Raw genomic sequence first — 15,134 nt, forward strand, 5'->3', positions numbered from 1 at the left:
AAGTAATGAATGCAGCTGTGGACTCTTTCCATTTATGAAGAAAAGAGACAACAATTATAGCATTGTAAATATCTGGCACTGTCACAATCCTGGGTTAACTTACCCAAATCTGCTTCTATACTTTTCTTCATATCTTTTTGGAGTTTTTTGGTCTGATCTTCCAACCTGTGAAGGACAGAAATGGAGGTCTAAAATAAAGACAAAGAGGTGCAGCAAAACACGAGGGAGGAGGTCTGTAATGGGAGGTGTAGACACTTAAGGCCTGATGATAAAAACCTTGCCGCCATGGAGAGAAATCACATAAAATCTTTGGCATTTTTTTAGACCTTATATGGTAATTTATGAGATTCTTAACATAGATAAGCCCTCATAGTGAGATAAACATCTATAAAGGTAAAATTTGTGTTTCTAAGATTTTTTGAAGGACCTCGCCATACTGACAAGACTTCTTAAATCATCTCACCTGAGCAGAGAGCTTTAAAACATTGGGCCCAAGGAGGAACACACTGTCAAAGACAGACACTAAAAAGAAAGCCCAAATTACCTAGAAACTGGCCATGGTGACTAGCCTAGCTGGAAAACAATGATTGAAAGTATGAGGATAAAAGAAAGGGCCAAAGAGAGATAAAAATAAATAAATAAAATAAAAACAAAGGAAATGGGGGAAGCAAAAGACTGACATTCTAAAAGAAGAAATGAAAATAAAACACTGGAAAAACAAATGGGCTTTTGGAAGAAAAGACCTAAATGAGAAAAGTAATGAAGGTGAATGTGAGCACTTGTCATGAGTAGATTATTAAAGCAAATGGAGAGATGCCATGAAAATGTAGGTAGGTGGAGTATGTTGGATATAAAGAAAGAAAAAAAAAGACAGATAGGTTGTGCACACAAAGACTATAGTCCATTTGGAGAACAGAGGCAATAGAGGCCATAGGGGGACAAAAAAGAACATAAGCAAAGTGAATTCAAAACAAAGGACATGGGGGGGACAAGGAAAGAATATGGGAAGACAACAAATAGATACTAAATAGTAGCATAGAGCACATGAAAAGAAAGAGCAGATGAGCTGTGGCCAAGGTAAAGACAGAGGACAGACACAAAAGGAATAGAAAAATATTGACTACTGGGGCACAGACCAGGTAAAAGAGAAGGGAATTAACAGTTAGAAAGCCATGCTGACTGCTGAAGAGGGGACACTGGTCATGCAGATGAGCAACACAGGAGGTGGCACACAGGCTGTACAGGTGATAAAGATATGATATATATATATATATATATATACATACAAACAAGAGATGCACTCACAGGACTTTTTCAAAAATCAAATTTAATGTAACGTTTTCGGGGTTCACAACCCCTTCATCAGCATGCAATAATACAATACTTCACTCCTTTTATAGTGTATAAAAGCAAACACAAACCGAGTGCTCTCCAAAAAGTGCGCCAATAGTTGCGACTTTGGAACGCAAATTGCGTTCCACAGTGTGAGGCCGGAACCGGAAGTTCCAACACATCACTTCCGGTTTTCGGCAACAGTGAAAACAAAACAGCTAACGTTGCTAAACAAACAAGTTTGCTTAATACAGCATCATACAAATAGGATGACATAGTGCAAATATTGAGTAAAAACTAACATTTGTGATCAAACAGACAATGGTTATTAGTGATCGATCTGCTCATAGTGTATGTATACACCAATCGTCATGGAAACGGTTGCCATGGTGATAAAGGTCAACATTGAATTATGGTGAAATGTGTTTATATCTAAGTGTGACAGTGAAACACAGATGTGATTCGTTTACATAAGGATCTGTATATAAACATAAAAGTACCAATGTGTACAAATTGACACTAGTTATAACTTATTATAACTAATTCACAAACACTGATTGGGCTGTATTACAGTGCTTAGGATGGCAACGATGTTGCGCATTAACGCTAAGTAATGGATATTTTTGTGAAAATGACTTTAGATGGAATATCAAAGTGTAACTGCTTTTAAGAGAACCATATCATTAATAGCATGTATTTGATGGAGATGTAAACCCAGGATACATCATGAGCTAAACTGGTAGACATATATATGGAGGGGATAAACCTTTTTGTGGTCTAAAAAGAATTGTATGTAAATATACATTGTGTGGGAATACACAATGGGATGCACAGAATTAGATATTGCCATGTTACATATACAATGTAGGAGATGCAAGTCCAGGCTGCACCCGTTTTAAAGATGTATAAGCTTATATGTCAACCTTCGACCCGCTTCTGTTCAAAAACAAGATGAACTTCAAAAACAATACAGATTGTCCCGAAATCCTCAAGAATGTTCCAAGAAGATGTGATTAAAGATGTGACCTATAATGCCCAGAAAATAAATTGATGTGCATAAAAAACAGAGTAATTAAACAAGGAAGGCCAGGCTTCCACTAAAGGAGATGGGAACAGAAAGTTACCACTCCAAAGTGCCGTTAGTCACCTGCCCACCCATCCCTTGACGGAAAAGGTGAAGCATGAAACAAAAACGGAGCCACAATGCACCCTTGTCATACCCCAAGTATGTGGCACGGCTGGTTAGGATCACAGGAGGCTCTTGAAGTCTGGCATGGTATGCAAACCACCGGGTTGTATAGTGCCCAATCTGAACATCCATTGGGCCTCACGCTTGAGGAGTTGTTTGTTCCGGTCACCACCCCTATCCAGGGGGGGGGTATGTGATCAATCAAAATATAGCGGATAGAAGAAACTGAATGACCCTTGTTGGCGCAATGTCGTGCCACAGGCTGTTCTGAATCGCCTTGTTTTAGTGCAGTCCTTATGGCGTGCCGATGATTTGCCATGCGCTCATGTAGTGTGCCAGACGTCTTGCCTACGTAGAAACTTGAGCACAGACAGAATAACAAATACACTATGTGAGTAGTGGTACACGTAATGGAGTGTTTGATAGAAAATGTCCGGTTTGTGTGTGGATGATGGAATGTTTTGGTACCAACCAGTCCGTTGCACGTAGTGCAGCCTAAACAACGGTAGGACCCCTTGATATTTCTTGTGACCCCAGATGTGTAACATTGTTTAGGATCAGTTTTCATTAGGAGATCTTTAAGGTTGGTACCTCTCTTAAAGCCCACCATGGGTTGTAGGTTATGCGTGAAAGGTAATTTTGGATCGGAGGACATAATAGGCCAATGTTGGCGCAGAATTTGACCTGTGTTCTTGGTTGCTGGAGTGAAGGTAGTGGACATAATTAACTTGTCACTTGTGTCCCTTTTAGGTGTAGGTAGGATTAGTTCTGTTTGTGTTAGTGTAGACACAGCATCCATTGTTTCTTGGACCACCGACATCTTTGTAACCCCTATCACGGAATCTCTCACCCACTCCTAACAATTGGGAGACCCCAGTTGTAGCATTAGAGTTGTTGCGCATAGTTCTAATAAACTGCGATTTTACTATGCCTTTCAGTAGGGCTGGGGGATGGCAACTATCAGCCCTCAATATGGAGTTACGATCGGTAGGTTTGTGGTATAATGTGGTACCAAGACTACCAACATTCTTGAAAACAGTCAGATCAAGAAAATTGATGGACTGGTCATCAACTGTCATTTTAAATCTGACATTACTCGCGGTAGTGTTGTAGGAATCAAACCACTTGTGGAGTTCCTCCAGACCCCCTCGCCACACCAGGAAAATATCATCTATGTACCTGTAATAACAGATAATAGATGCGTTAGGGATGTTCCACAAATGCATATTTTCGAACTGTGACATGTAGATGTTGGCGTATGAGGGGGCCATGGAGGAACCTATGGCTGTGCCAGCTGTTTGTAAATAAAACTTACTTTCAAAACTAAAGTAGTTTTTGAATAAACAGTATTCAATGAGGGAAATCAGGTACTCCACTGGGGGACCTTCATACAGGGGGTTACCTGTGAGGTGTTCTTGCACGGCCTTTAGGCCATCTAGGTGGGGGATAATGGTGTACAGACTGTTGACGTCCAGAGTGACGAGTAAGTCATCTTGCTGGACGTCAACAGTCCGTATTTTCTGAATGAAATCGTTGGTATCCATAATGTATGAGCGTATTTCCCTTACCACTGGTTGTAACAATACATCCACAAATTGTGCTATAGGCTGAGTTAATGAATGCCTTGCCGACACAATGGGGCGGCCTGGTGGATGGTCCAACGTCTGGTGGATCTTAGGGATCAAATACGGAATGGGTATCTTAGGGTATGTGGTTGTACAAAAGTTACAAATGTGTTCGGACAGAAATCCCTGTTCGAACCCCAAAGTGATGAGACTATCAAGTTGTGATTTGTATGTCCCAGTAGGGTCAAATGATAGCTGTGTATATGTAAGGGTATCAGCCAATTGTTCCAGGATGTCTGCTCTATAATCGTAATTTAATAGAACAATTGCTCCGCCCTTATCGGCGGGCCTGATGACGAAAGAGGAATCATCCTGGAGGGTTTTAATGGCTTTACGTTCTTCACTGGAGAGATTGTGTTTCCACAAAGTCTCAGTTCTGGCTGTATCCAAATCCTGTGTGACTAACCTTAAAAATGTTTTGGTACTGGGACTGCTGTTTGAGGGTTCAAAAGAGCTTGGTAGTTTACATTTGAGTTCTACCTGGGACTTCAATGTTGTGGGTTCTTTATTTTGAAAGAATTCCCTGATCTTGAGTGATCTATTTAGTTTGTAGAGGTCTAATTTAAGATCAAATTCAGATACCGGAGTGCTAGGCACGAACGATAACCCCCTGTTGAGAACTTTACGTTCACTTTCAGTAAGGATATGTGTGCTCAAATTGATGATTATGTCCTCTGTTGTGGTCGTCTGGGGGGGTCTGTGTCTGATGCCCCGCCCGCCTAATATGGGGTCTGTTATGCCGCCCCCTCCCCGGGAGCGTGTAGTGACCCCTAAAAAATGGCTAGGTGTGGAGTGTAGTCTAGAATTATGAGAAGGGAATTGGTTTTGGTGTCTATGTGAACCAGGTGGGGTAAATGAAGTATTGGAGGGGTTCCTTTCAGTATCAGTGGATTCACCCCCACTAGTGTCTACAGCAGGCATGTCCAAAGTCCGGCCCGCGGGCCAATTGCGGCACGAGTACCGGACTGATATGGCCCCACAGATAATTTTACAAATATACATTATACAACCCCCCGGCCCCCCAGTGAGTCCCTGACCGCCGCTCAGTTAAGTCCCAAACTGCCTTGAGTAGTGTTATTTCTGTCTCAGTGCACGGCAATCGGCCGTTATCCGTCCTCTGACGTCACACGCCACAGGAAGCTCAGCCGTACTGAGCCACAGGAGTACTCCTCCACCATCTTGCTGATCTCTACAGAGTTTTTTTTGTTAAATCCTGTCGAACAGTGATTCCTACAAGGTAACCTCTTAAATAACTTTTGCTGCACTATAATTACTGCCATTATCATAACCTTGTGAAGTGATTATGAATAACTTTTGCTGCACTAAAATTACTGCCATTATCGTAACCTTGTGAAGTGAATAAGAACTTACTTTAACGTAACCCTGTGAAGAGAACTTTCATATGCTTTAAGACAGTATTACGATATCAACATTTGACAAGCATTTAATAATTAACACAATATATGTTTGTTACTCCCTTTATATTAGTTAACACTATAAGGAAGTATTAACAACATTAGGTGTTTTTTATATGAAGTGTCCCAGCAGGGATATATAACAAGGAACTCTATGAAGAGTATATATTTTATTAGAATTATCATTCAGAAAAAGGTATAGGACAGGTAGTTCCAGCAATTAGTTATATGCTGTACAATGGAATTAAATTTTGGTGTTATGGTGTTATGTTCCTGTTCACATTTTCTGAACTTAAAAGTTGACAGACAACCTTTATTAGTTTGTGTAATGTACTTTACAATGCTCCTGACATAGTTCAGCTTCCTGTTTTTTTAAAGGCAGAGTGATTTAACACCTGTTTAGATTTGTCATCCAAGTCACAAAATGTAAAAGTATGCCGTTTTCAATAAACTTTGCATAAAATAGTTAATTTGCATTTATTTTAAAATGGTTCAAAGAATGTCAGGCAAAATGGTCGGCCCTCGCACATGTTCACTTCATGAAATCTGGCACTCTTCCAAAAAAGTTTGGACACCCCTGGTCTACAGTGTCAAAATGTACCCGTCTGGTTCTCTGTCTCCTCCTAGTTTGATTCCCTTCTCATGAATCTAGACTACACTCCACACCTAGCCATTTTTTAGGGGTCACTACACGCTCTCGGGGAGGGGGCGGCATAACAGACCCCATATTAGGCGGGCGGGGCATCAGACACAGACCCCCCAGACGACCACGACAGAGGACATAATCATCAATTTGAGCACACATATCCTTACTGAAAGTGAATGTAAAGTTCTCAACAGGGGGTTATCGTTCGTGCCTAGCACTCCGGTATCTGAATTTGATCTTAAATTAGACCTCTACAAACTAAATAGATCACTCAAGATCAGGGAATTCTTTCAAAATAAAGAACCCACAACATTGAAGTCCCAGGTAGAACTCAAATGTAAACTACCAAGCTCTTTTGAACCCTCAAACAGCAGTCCCAGTACCAAAACATTTTTAAGGTTAGTCACACAGGATTTGGATACAGCCAGAACTGAGACTTTGTGGAAACACAATCTCTCCAGTGAAGAACGTAAAGCCATTAAAACCCTCCAGGATGATTCCTCTTTCGTCATCAGGCCCGCCGATAAGGGCGGAGCAATTGGTCTATTAAATTACAACGATTATAGAGCAGACATCCTGGAACAATTGGCTGATACCCTTACATATACACAGCTATTATTTGACCCTACTGGGACATACAAATCACAACTTGATAGTCTCATCACTTTGGGGTTCGAACAGGGATTTCTGTCTGAACACATTTGTAACTTTTGTACAACCACATACCCTAAGATACCCATTCTGTATTCGATCCCTAAGATCCACCAGACGTTGGACCATCCACCAGGCCGCCCCATTGTGTCGGCAAGGCATTCATTAACTCAGCCTATAGCACAATTTGTGGATGTATTGTTACAACCAGTGGTAAGGGAAATACGCTCGTACATTATGGATACCAACGATTTCATTCGGAAAATACGGACTGTTGACGTCCAGCAAGATGACTTACTCGTCACTCTGGACGTCAACAGTCTGTACACCATTATCCCCCACCTAGATGGCCTAAAGGCCGTGCAAGAACACCTCACAGGTAACCCCCTGTATGAAGGTCCCCCAGTGGAGTACCTGATTTCCCTCATTGAATACTGTTTATTCAAAAACTACTTTCGTTTTGAAAGTAAGTTTTATTTACAAACAGCTGGCACAGCCATGGCTTCCTCCATGGCCCCCTCATACGCCAACATCTACATGTCACAGTTCGAAAATATGCATTTGTGGAACATCCCTAACGCATCTATTATCTGTTATTACAGGTACATAAATGATATTTTCCTGGTGTGGCGAGGGGGTCTGGAGGAACTCCACAAGTGGTTTGATTCCTACAACACTACCGCGAGTAATGTCAGATTTAAAATGACAGTTGATGACCAGTCCATCAATTTTCTTGATCTGACTGTTTTCAAGAATGTTGGTAGTCTTGGTACCACATTATACCACAAACCTACTGATCGTAACTCCATATTGAGGGCTGATAGTTGCCATCCCCCAGCCCTACTGAAAGGCATAGTAAAATCGCAGTTTATTAGAACTATGCGCAACAACTCTAATGCTACAACTGGGGTCTCCCAATTGTTAGGAGTGGGTGAGAGATTCTGTGATAGGGGTTACAAGATGTCGGTGGTCCAAGAAACAATGGATGCTGCGTCTACACTAACACAAACAGAACTAATCCTACCTACACCTAAAAGGGACACAAGTGACAAGTTAATTATGTCCACTACCTTCACTCCAGCAACCAAGAACACAGGTCAAATTCTGCGCCAACATTGGCCTATTATGTCCTCCGATCCAAAATTACCTTTCACGCATAACCTACAACCCATGGTGGGCTTTAAGAGAGGTACCAACCTTAAAGATCTCCTAATGAAAACGGATCCTAAACAATGTTACACATCTGGGGTCACAAGAAATATCAAGGGGTCCTACCGTTCTTTAGGCTGCACGACGTGCAACGGCCTGGTTGGTACCAAAACATTCCATCATCCACACACAAACCGGACATTTTCTATCAAACACTCCATTACGTGTACCACTACTCAAGTAGTGTATTTGTTATTCTGTCCGTGCTCAAGTTTCTACGTAGGCAAGACGTCTGGCACACTACGTGAGCGCATGGCAAATCATCGGCACGCCATAAGGACTGCACTAAAACAAGGCGATTCAGAACAACCTGTGGCACGACATTGCGCCAACAAGGGTCATTCAGTTTCTTCTATCCGCTATATTTTGATTGATCACATAGCCCCCCTGGATAGGGGTGGTGACTGGAACAAACAACTCCTCAAGCGTGAGGCCCAATGGATGTTCAGATTGGGCACGATACAACCCGGTGGTTTGCATACCATGCCAGACTTCAAGAGCCTCCTGTGATCCTAACCAGCCATGCCACATACTTGGGGTATGACATGGGTGCATTGTGGCTCCGTTGTTGTTTCATGCTTCACCTTTTCCGTCAAGGGATGGGTGGGCAGGTGACTAACGGCACTATGGAGTGGTAACTTTCTGTTCCCATCTCCTTTAGTGGAAGCCTGGCCTTCCTTGTTTAATTACTCTGTTTTTTATGCACATCAATTTATTTTCTGGGCATTATAGGTCACATCTTTAATCACATCTTCTTGGAACATTCTTGAGGATTTCGGGACAATCTGTATTGTTTTTGAAGTTCATCTTGTTTTTGAACAGAAGCGGGTCGAAGGTTGACATATAAGCTTATACATCTTTAAAACGGGTGCAAACTGGACTTGCATCTCCTACATTGTATATGTAACATGGCAATATCTAATTCTGTGCATCCCATTGTGTATTCCCACACAATGTATATTTACATACAATTCTTTTTAGACCACAAAAAGGTTTATCCCTTCCATATATATGTCTACCAGTTTAGCTCATGATGTATCCTGGGTTTACATCTCCATCAAATACATGCTATTAATGATATGGTTCTCTTAAAAGCAGTTACACTTTGATATTCCATCTAAAGTCATTTTCACAAAAATATCCATTACTTAGCGTTAATGCGCAACATCGTTGCCATCCTAAGCACTGTAATACAGCCCAATCAGTGTTTGTGAATTAGTTATAATAAGTTATAACTAGTGTCAATTTGTACACATTGGTACTTTTATGTTTATATACAGATCCTTATGTAAACGAATCACTTCTGTGTTTCACTGTCACACTTAGATATAAACACTCTATTTCACCATAATTCAATGTTGACCTTTATCACCATGGCAACCGTTTCCATGACGATTGGTGTATACATACACTATGAGCAGATCGATCACTAATAACCATTGTCTGTTTGATCACAAATAATATGTGTAAGTTCTTACTCAATATTTGCACTATGTCATCCTATTTGTATGATGCTATATTAAGCAAACTTATTTGTTTAGCAACGTTAGCTGTTTTGTTTTCACTGTTGCCGAAAACCGGAAGTGATGTGTTGGAACTTCTGGTTCCGGCCTCACACTGTGGAATGCAATTTTGCATTCCAAACTCGCAACTATTGGCGCACTTTTTGGAGAGCACTAGGTTTGTGTTTGCTTTTATACACTATAAAAGGAGTGAAGTATTGTATTATTGCATGCTGATGAAGGGGTTGTGAACCCCGAAAACGTTACATTAAATTTGATTTTTTTAAAAGTCCTGTGAGTGCATCTCTTGTCTGTATATGCACCTATATCCTTGCACCCAGGCTGCTATCGACTTAGAGGGTTGAGCTGGATGTTGTTTGATATATATATATATATATATATATATAACAATACGAAAGGTTCCAACTTGGGTCATTTCATCCCTTGAGTATTTACTGTACAATTAATGTACATGTGATTATAAGGTATATAAGGATGCAACTTTGTTTATTTATCTATTTATGTATTGTTTTTGCATTTATACATTCAGATGATTGCTTCAGGATAATTTTCATGAGTCTTTAAAAGACAGTAAATTGAGAATAATGTCAAAATACGATTGCTGTAATGAGCATTGTGGGTGTGTTTAGGATCTCACTCCGGGTAATGATTTTACCAAATTATTGTATATAAGGGCATTAGGGATCACAGACTGTAGCTACGATTACGGCCTTTCTGGCCGAAACGCGTCAGCAGAAAGTCCTAGGAGTGAACTCCAAACCACCAGCATTGCCGCTTGTAATCCAATCCTCATCCTGGATATGTAGATGTTTTAACGAACTCTTATAAAAAGTTTTTATTTAATCTGCCTGTTGCGAGTGCTCCTCATTGCTTGGATTTACATTGTATCGTGTGGAACGGAGGATAGCACGCCAGCAGATGATTGGTCCTTGCACTTGTGACACCCACCCACCTCACGAAGCAGTCATCGACAGAGAGCCGGGAACCGGAGACGAGTGATGACGTCACCACCCGCCAGCATGGAGTGAGCCAAAGAAGGGATCGGAGTCGACCGGAGGGTAGATACAGAGGTGTTTCTTCTACCCGATTGACCACAAACGTTGGTGAAGCGGCAGGAGGGGTCGATAGCGATTCCTGTCTTTCTCCACTCATTTGAGTGGAGAAAGGGACTTACACGACCGGAGCATATGAGGTGAGGTGGCAAGTGAAGCCCCTTGTATATTAACATACATATTTACATAACATTGGCTTAAGCTCATAGCTATTAAGCACAAGGGACAGAAACTGACTAATTCTGGTCACCAGGTGCCAACATACTTTGTGATTTTGTGGGATTTTTCACGGTTTGTTTTAACATAATAGGTGTTAGAGCACTGATGAACAGTTTATAGTGCAAGCAAGATTATAAGAACTGAGTTCTGCAAATATGGATCACGAAACGAGTGGCAATGAAATTGTGAAATTTTATTCTTTGCAGTCAGCAGATGAGCGTGTTGGGGATCTTATGGGAAAATTTATGCTTACCTGATAAATGTATTTATTTCTTGACACGGTGAGTCCACGGATGATGTCCATGGCTGCTACCATCAGACCGATTACCTCCATACATTGAGCCACTGATGGCCGAGGAGAGGACTGAAGCGCTAGACAGGAATCGAAAATCTTTGATTTCCTGACCTCTGTCAGAAAAATTTTCATTGATAAGGAATCTATTATGGTTCCTAAGGAAACTACCCTTGTAGTTGGAACTAAGGAACTCTTTTCCAAATTCACCTTCCATCCGTGAGATCGCAGGAAGGATAACATTTCCGTGTGGGATTTTGCTTGTTGAAAGGATGGCGCCTGAACCAGAATGTCATCCAGATAAGGCGCCACTGCAATGCCCCGCAATCAGAGCACCGCCAACAGGGATCCCAGAACCTTTGAGAAAATTCTGGGAGCTGTGGCAGGGCCGAATGGAAGAGAAAAAGTGTTTGTCTAGAAAAGCAAACCTCAGGAACTTGTGATGGTCCCTGTGGATGGGAACATGCAGGTACGCATCCTTTAAATCTACCATTTTTATAAAATGACCCTCTTGAACCAAGGGAAGAATGGAACGAATAGTTTCCATCTTGAAGGACGGTACTCTGAGGAATTTGTTTAGACTTTTGAGATCTAAAATTTGTCTGAAGGTTCCCTCTTTTTTGGGAACCACGAACAGATTGGAGTAGAACCCCAGACCCTGTTCTTGCATTGGGACAGGAACTATCACTCCCAGGTCGGAAAGGTCCCGAACACAGTGTAAAAACGCCTCTCTTTTTATCTGGTCTACAGATAATCTTGAAAGCAGAAACCTGCCCCTGGGAGGAAAGGTCTTGAACTCTAGCTTGTATTCCTGGAACACAATGTCCACCACCCAGGGATCCTGAACATCCCAAGCCTGAGCGAAGAAGAAAAATCTGCCCCCTACAAGATCCAGTCCCGGATCGGGGACAGGCCCTTCATGCTGCTTTTGAGTCAATAGCGGGCTTCTTGGATTGTTTTCCCTTGTTCCAAGACTGGTTGGGCCGCCAGGAAGGCTTGGACTGTTCCTGCTTGAAAGAAGGAGAGGAAGGCTTACCCTTGAAGTTTCGAAAGGAACGAAAATTACTCTGCCGTCCCTTCTGCTTATTCCTCTTATCCTGAGGGAGGAAATGGCCCTTTCGTCCCGTAATGTCAGAAAAAATTTCCGTCAAACCCGGCTTAAACAAGGTCTTTCCCTTGTAAGGGATCGCCAAAAAGCTTAGACTTAGATGACACATCCGCATACCAAGATTTTAACCATAAAGATCTGCGGGCCAGTACGGCAAAACCGGTAATCTTTGCTCCCAGTTTAATAACCTGTAGGGAAGCATCCGTAATAAAGGCATTGGACAACTTAAGGGCCTTGATCCTATCCTGGATCTCTTCAAGGGGAGTGTCTGTCCGAATAGAATCAGACAACGCATCAAACCAGTATGCTGCCGCACTAGTGACGGTAGCAATACACACCGCAGGTTGCCATTGTAAACCCTGGTGTACATACATTTTCTTGAGTAATCCCTCTAATTTCTTGTCCATAGGATTCTTAAATAAAACAACCATCTTCTATGGGAAAAGTGGTCCTCTTAGCTACAGTGGAAATTGCCCCTTCCACCTTGGGTACCGTCTGCCAAGACTCCTCTGCTAGAGGGAACATCTTCTTAAATATAGGGGAAGGAGAAAAAGGGATACCAGGTCTCTCCAATTCCCTAGCAATAATCTATATAGCTCGATCTGGTACAGGAAAAACCTCTACCATGGAAGGTATATTAAAATACTTGTTTAGTTTACTAGACTTCTTAGGCTTGACGACGACTGTAGTGTCGGAGTCGTCCAGGGTAGCTAAAACCTCCTTAAGTAACAAACGGAAGTGTTCGAGCTTAAACCCGAAGGATACAACTTCAGTATCAGCAGAAGGAATTACACTGTCTGAGTCTGAGATTTCACCCTCAGATGCTACCGAAGTATCTTCCTCCTCAGATTTATGGGAGGGGACGTTCGGAATAGCCACGACTGTGTAAGCAACCTTACTCACTGATTGTTTTACATATCCTCTTGCTTTCCCTGCAGCATGGGAAAAGCAGACAACGCATCAGATACCGCTGAGGACATGAGGGAAGCGATGTCTTGCAAAGTAACTCCAGGTGGAGTAATAGAAGAAGTGCAGGGCACTGGCTGTGTGGACGATAAATTTTGGGACACTTGAGGAGAAAGCTGCGGCATATCTTGAACATTATCAGAAGACTCCTGAACAGCATCCGCCTTAGACAATGTTGGCTCAGGAAAAAGTCTATCCCTGTAATGTAAAGTTCTCTCAATACATGAGGAACAGAAAGGGATTGGTGGTTCCACATTAGCATCAAAACATAAAGAACATGCAACATCTTGCAGGGCCTCTTGGTCCATCTTTATTCACCAATAAACAGAATAAATAGATAAACAAACTGATATTTTATTTAGAAAATACCCCACAAAAAAACGTTACTGTTCCTTTAAAGTTTTAAACGAAAGCACTTCGGACAACCTCTACACCTCAGCTTAGCTTTACTGAGGTGCTTACCTGCCTGACTGAAAACGGAGTGAATATTCTGCTAGAAAAACCGGACTCAACTTCTATTTTTCTGTAAATTGTAGACCGATAACCGCAACTCTGCTAGTTTCTGTGACAAAGCTATTTCTCCGTTCCAAGACACAGGAAGTGTAGGGGGAGAAAGGCGCGCAACAAAAAATGCAGCCTTAGCTAACCCCGTCCATTGTGGGCGTTACAACGTTAACCTCCCGTTCGGCTAAATGTATTACTAAAGCCGCAGAGAGTAAAGTAACAATAAAAACACCACATACTGAGCCATAAATCTCCTCGTCCCCACTGCCTGCTATTGCTGCCAATAATAAAATGATCCCCTTAGCAATAGGCAAATGTCTTTTGTCCCGCAATCATATTTGAAAGTGTTTTCCTTTTATTTTCTGCAATGTGTCCCAGAAAAAATAAAGTTAGCACTTACCTTTAGACTTCTACCAGGCAGCACGGCAGCTCACTAGGTTTTAGAGGCCAGTTCCCTCACATGGACCTGTGGATAAAAACAAAGACATGGGAGGCGCAGTGAGGATTATATCCCACAAGTTCCCATCGCTTGAAAGTCACCACTGCTCTACTGAAGAAACTGATATGGACTACGGCTACACCCTAGGACAAAGCAGAACAATCTTGCACTGCTGAAAATAATAAAATCTTGCTTGAAGAATCTTCTTTCCAACACCTAAACTTTACCACTTCCTTGCTCCAGTCAGGCAAAGAGAATGACTGGGGTTGGAGGGAAGGGAGGTGATATTTAACAGCTTTGCTGTGGTGCTCTTTGCCGCCTCCTGCTGGGCAGGAGTGATATTCCCAATAGTAATTAGATGATCCGGGGACTCACCGTGTTATTAGAAAGAAAATAGGTTAAAATGGGACATATGAACTCTACAGAAATATATAAAATGTGGCATGATTCCAAGAGGGCTTAGAGTCAATAAGTTCCCCACATTTTTAGTAGAAGATGTTGAATTTATACAGACATGAAATGGAGTGTTATCAGATTGTTCTCTAAAGTTAATGGGAATGGTAACTGAATTCAAATCCAAGTTGTTATTATCCATATCCAGAGAGATAGATGCTTTGCAGGTAGAGTTGAATCTACGTAGCACAGAGGTACAATTTTGGAAATTTGACAAAATCTTGCAAGAATCCATAGCGGAGGCTAAACGTCTCATCATGGAGATAAGGCATGACAAATTTCTTAGGGACCTATCAGACTATGAGGGGAACAAGATATATATATGGAATAGGAGGCAAAGGTCAAACTATAGAAGGGAGAATGACCAGAAAAAGTTCCCAAAAGGCAATAAATCAGGCAAGAAAAATAAAAATTACAAAAATTACAACAAATCTAAAAAGGTTACCTTTAATGAGAGCGAGGCAGATTCTTTAGGGGATTGCTCTACCTCCGGGGATAAGAGAGAAAATAT

General features: G+C 41.6%; 1 protein-coding gene across 1 annotated transcript in view; it reads right to left on the reverse strand.

Annotated features, from left to right (window-relative positions):
* The window catches only part of BIN3 (bridging integrator 3), a 291,723-nt gene that overhangs the window by 55,891 nt on the left and 220,698 nt on the right, over nucleotides 1-15,134 (reverse strand). The window contains exon 4 of the mRNA XM_053717975.1: nucleotides 104-165. Within this exon, the coding sequence (XP_053573950.1) occupies nucleotides 104-165 (62 nt within the window). The remainder of the gene's footprint in view (nucleotides 1-103; nucleotides 166-15,134) is intronic.

The sequence above is a fragment of the Bombina bombina genome, chromosome 6 (assembly GCF_027579735.1).
Source record: "Bombina bombina isolate aBomBom1 chromosome 6, aBomBom1.pri, whole genome shotgun sequence".
Taxonomy (NCBI): domain Eukaryota; kingdom Metazoa; phylum Chordata; class Amphibia; order Anura; family Bombinatoridae; genus Bombina; species Bombina bombina.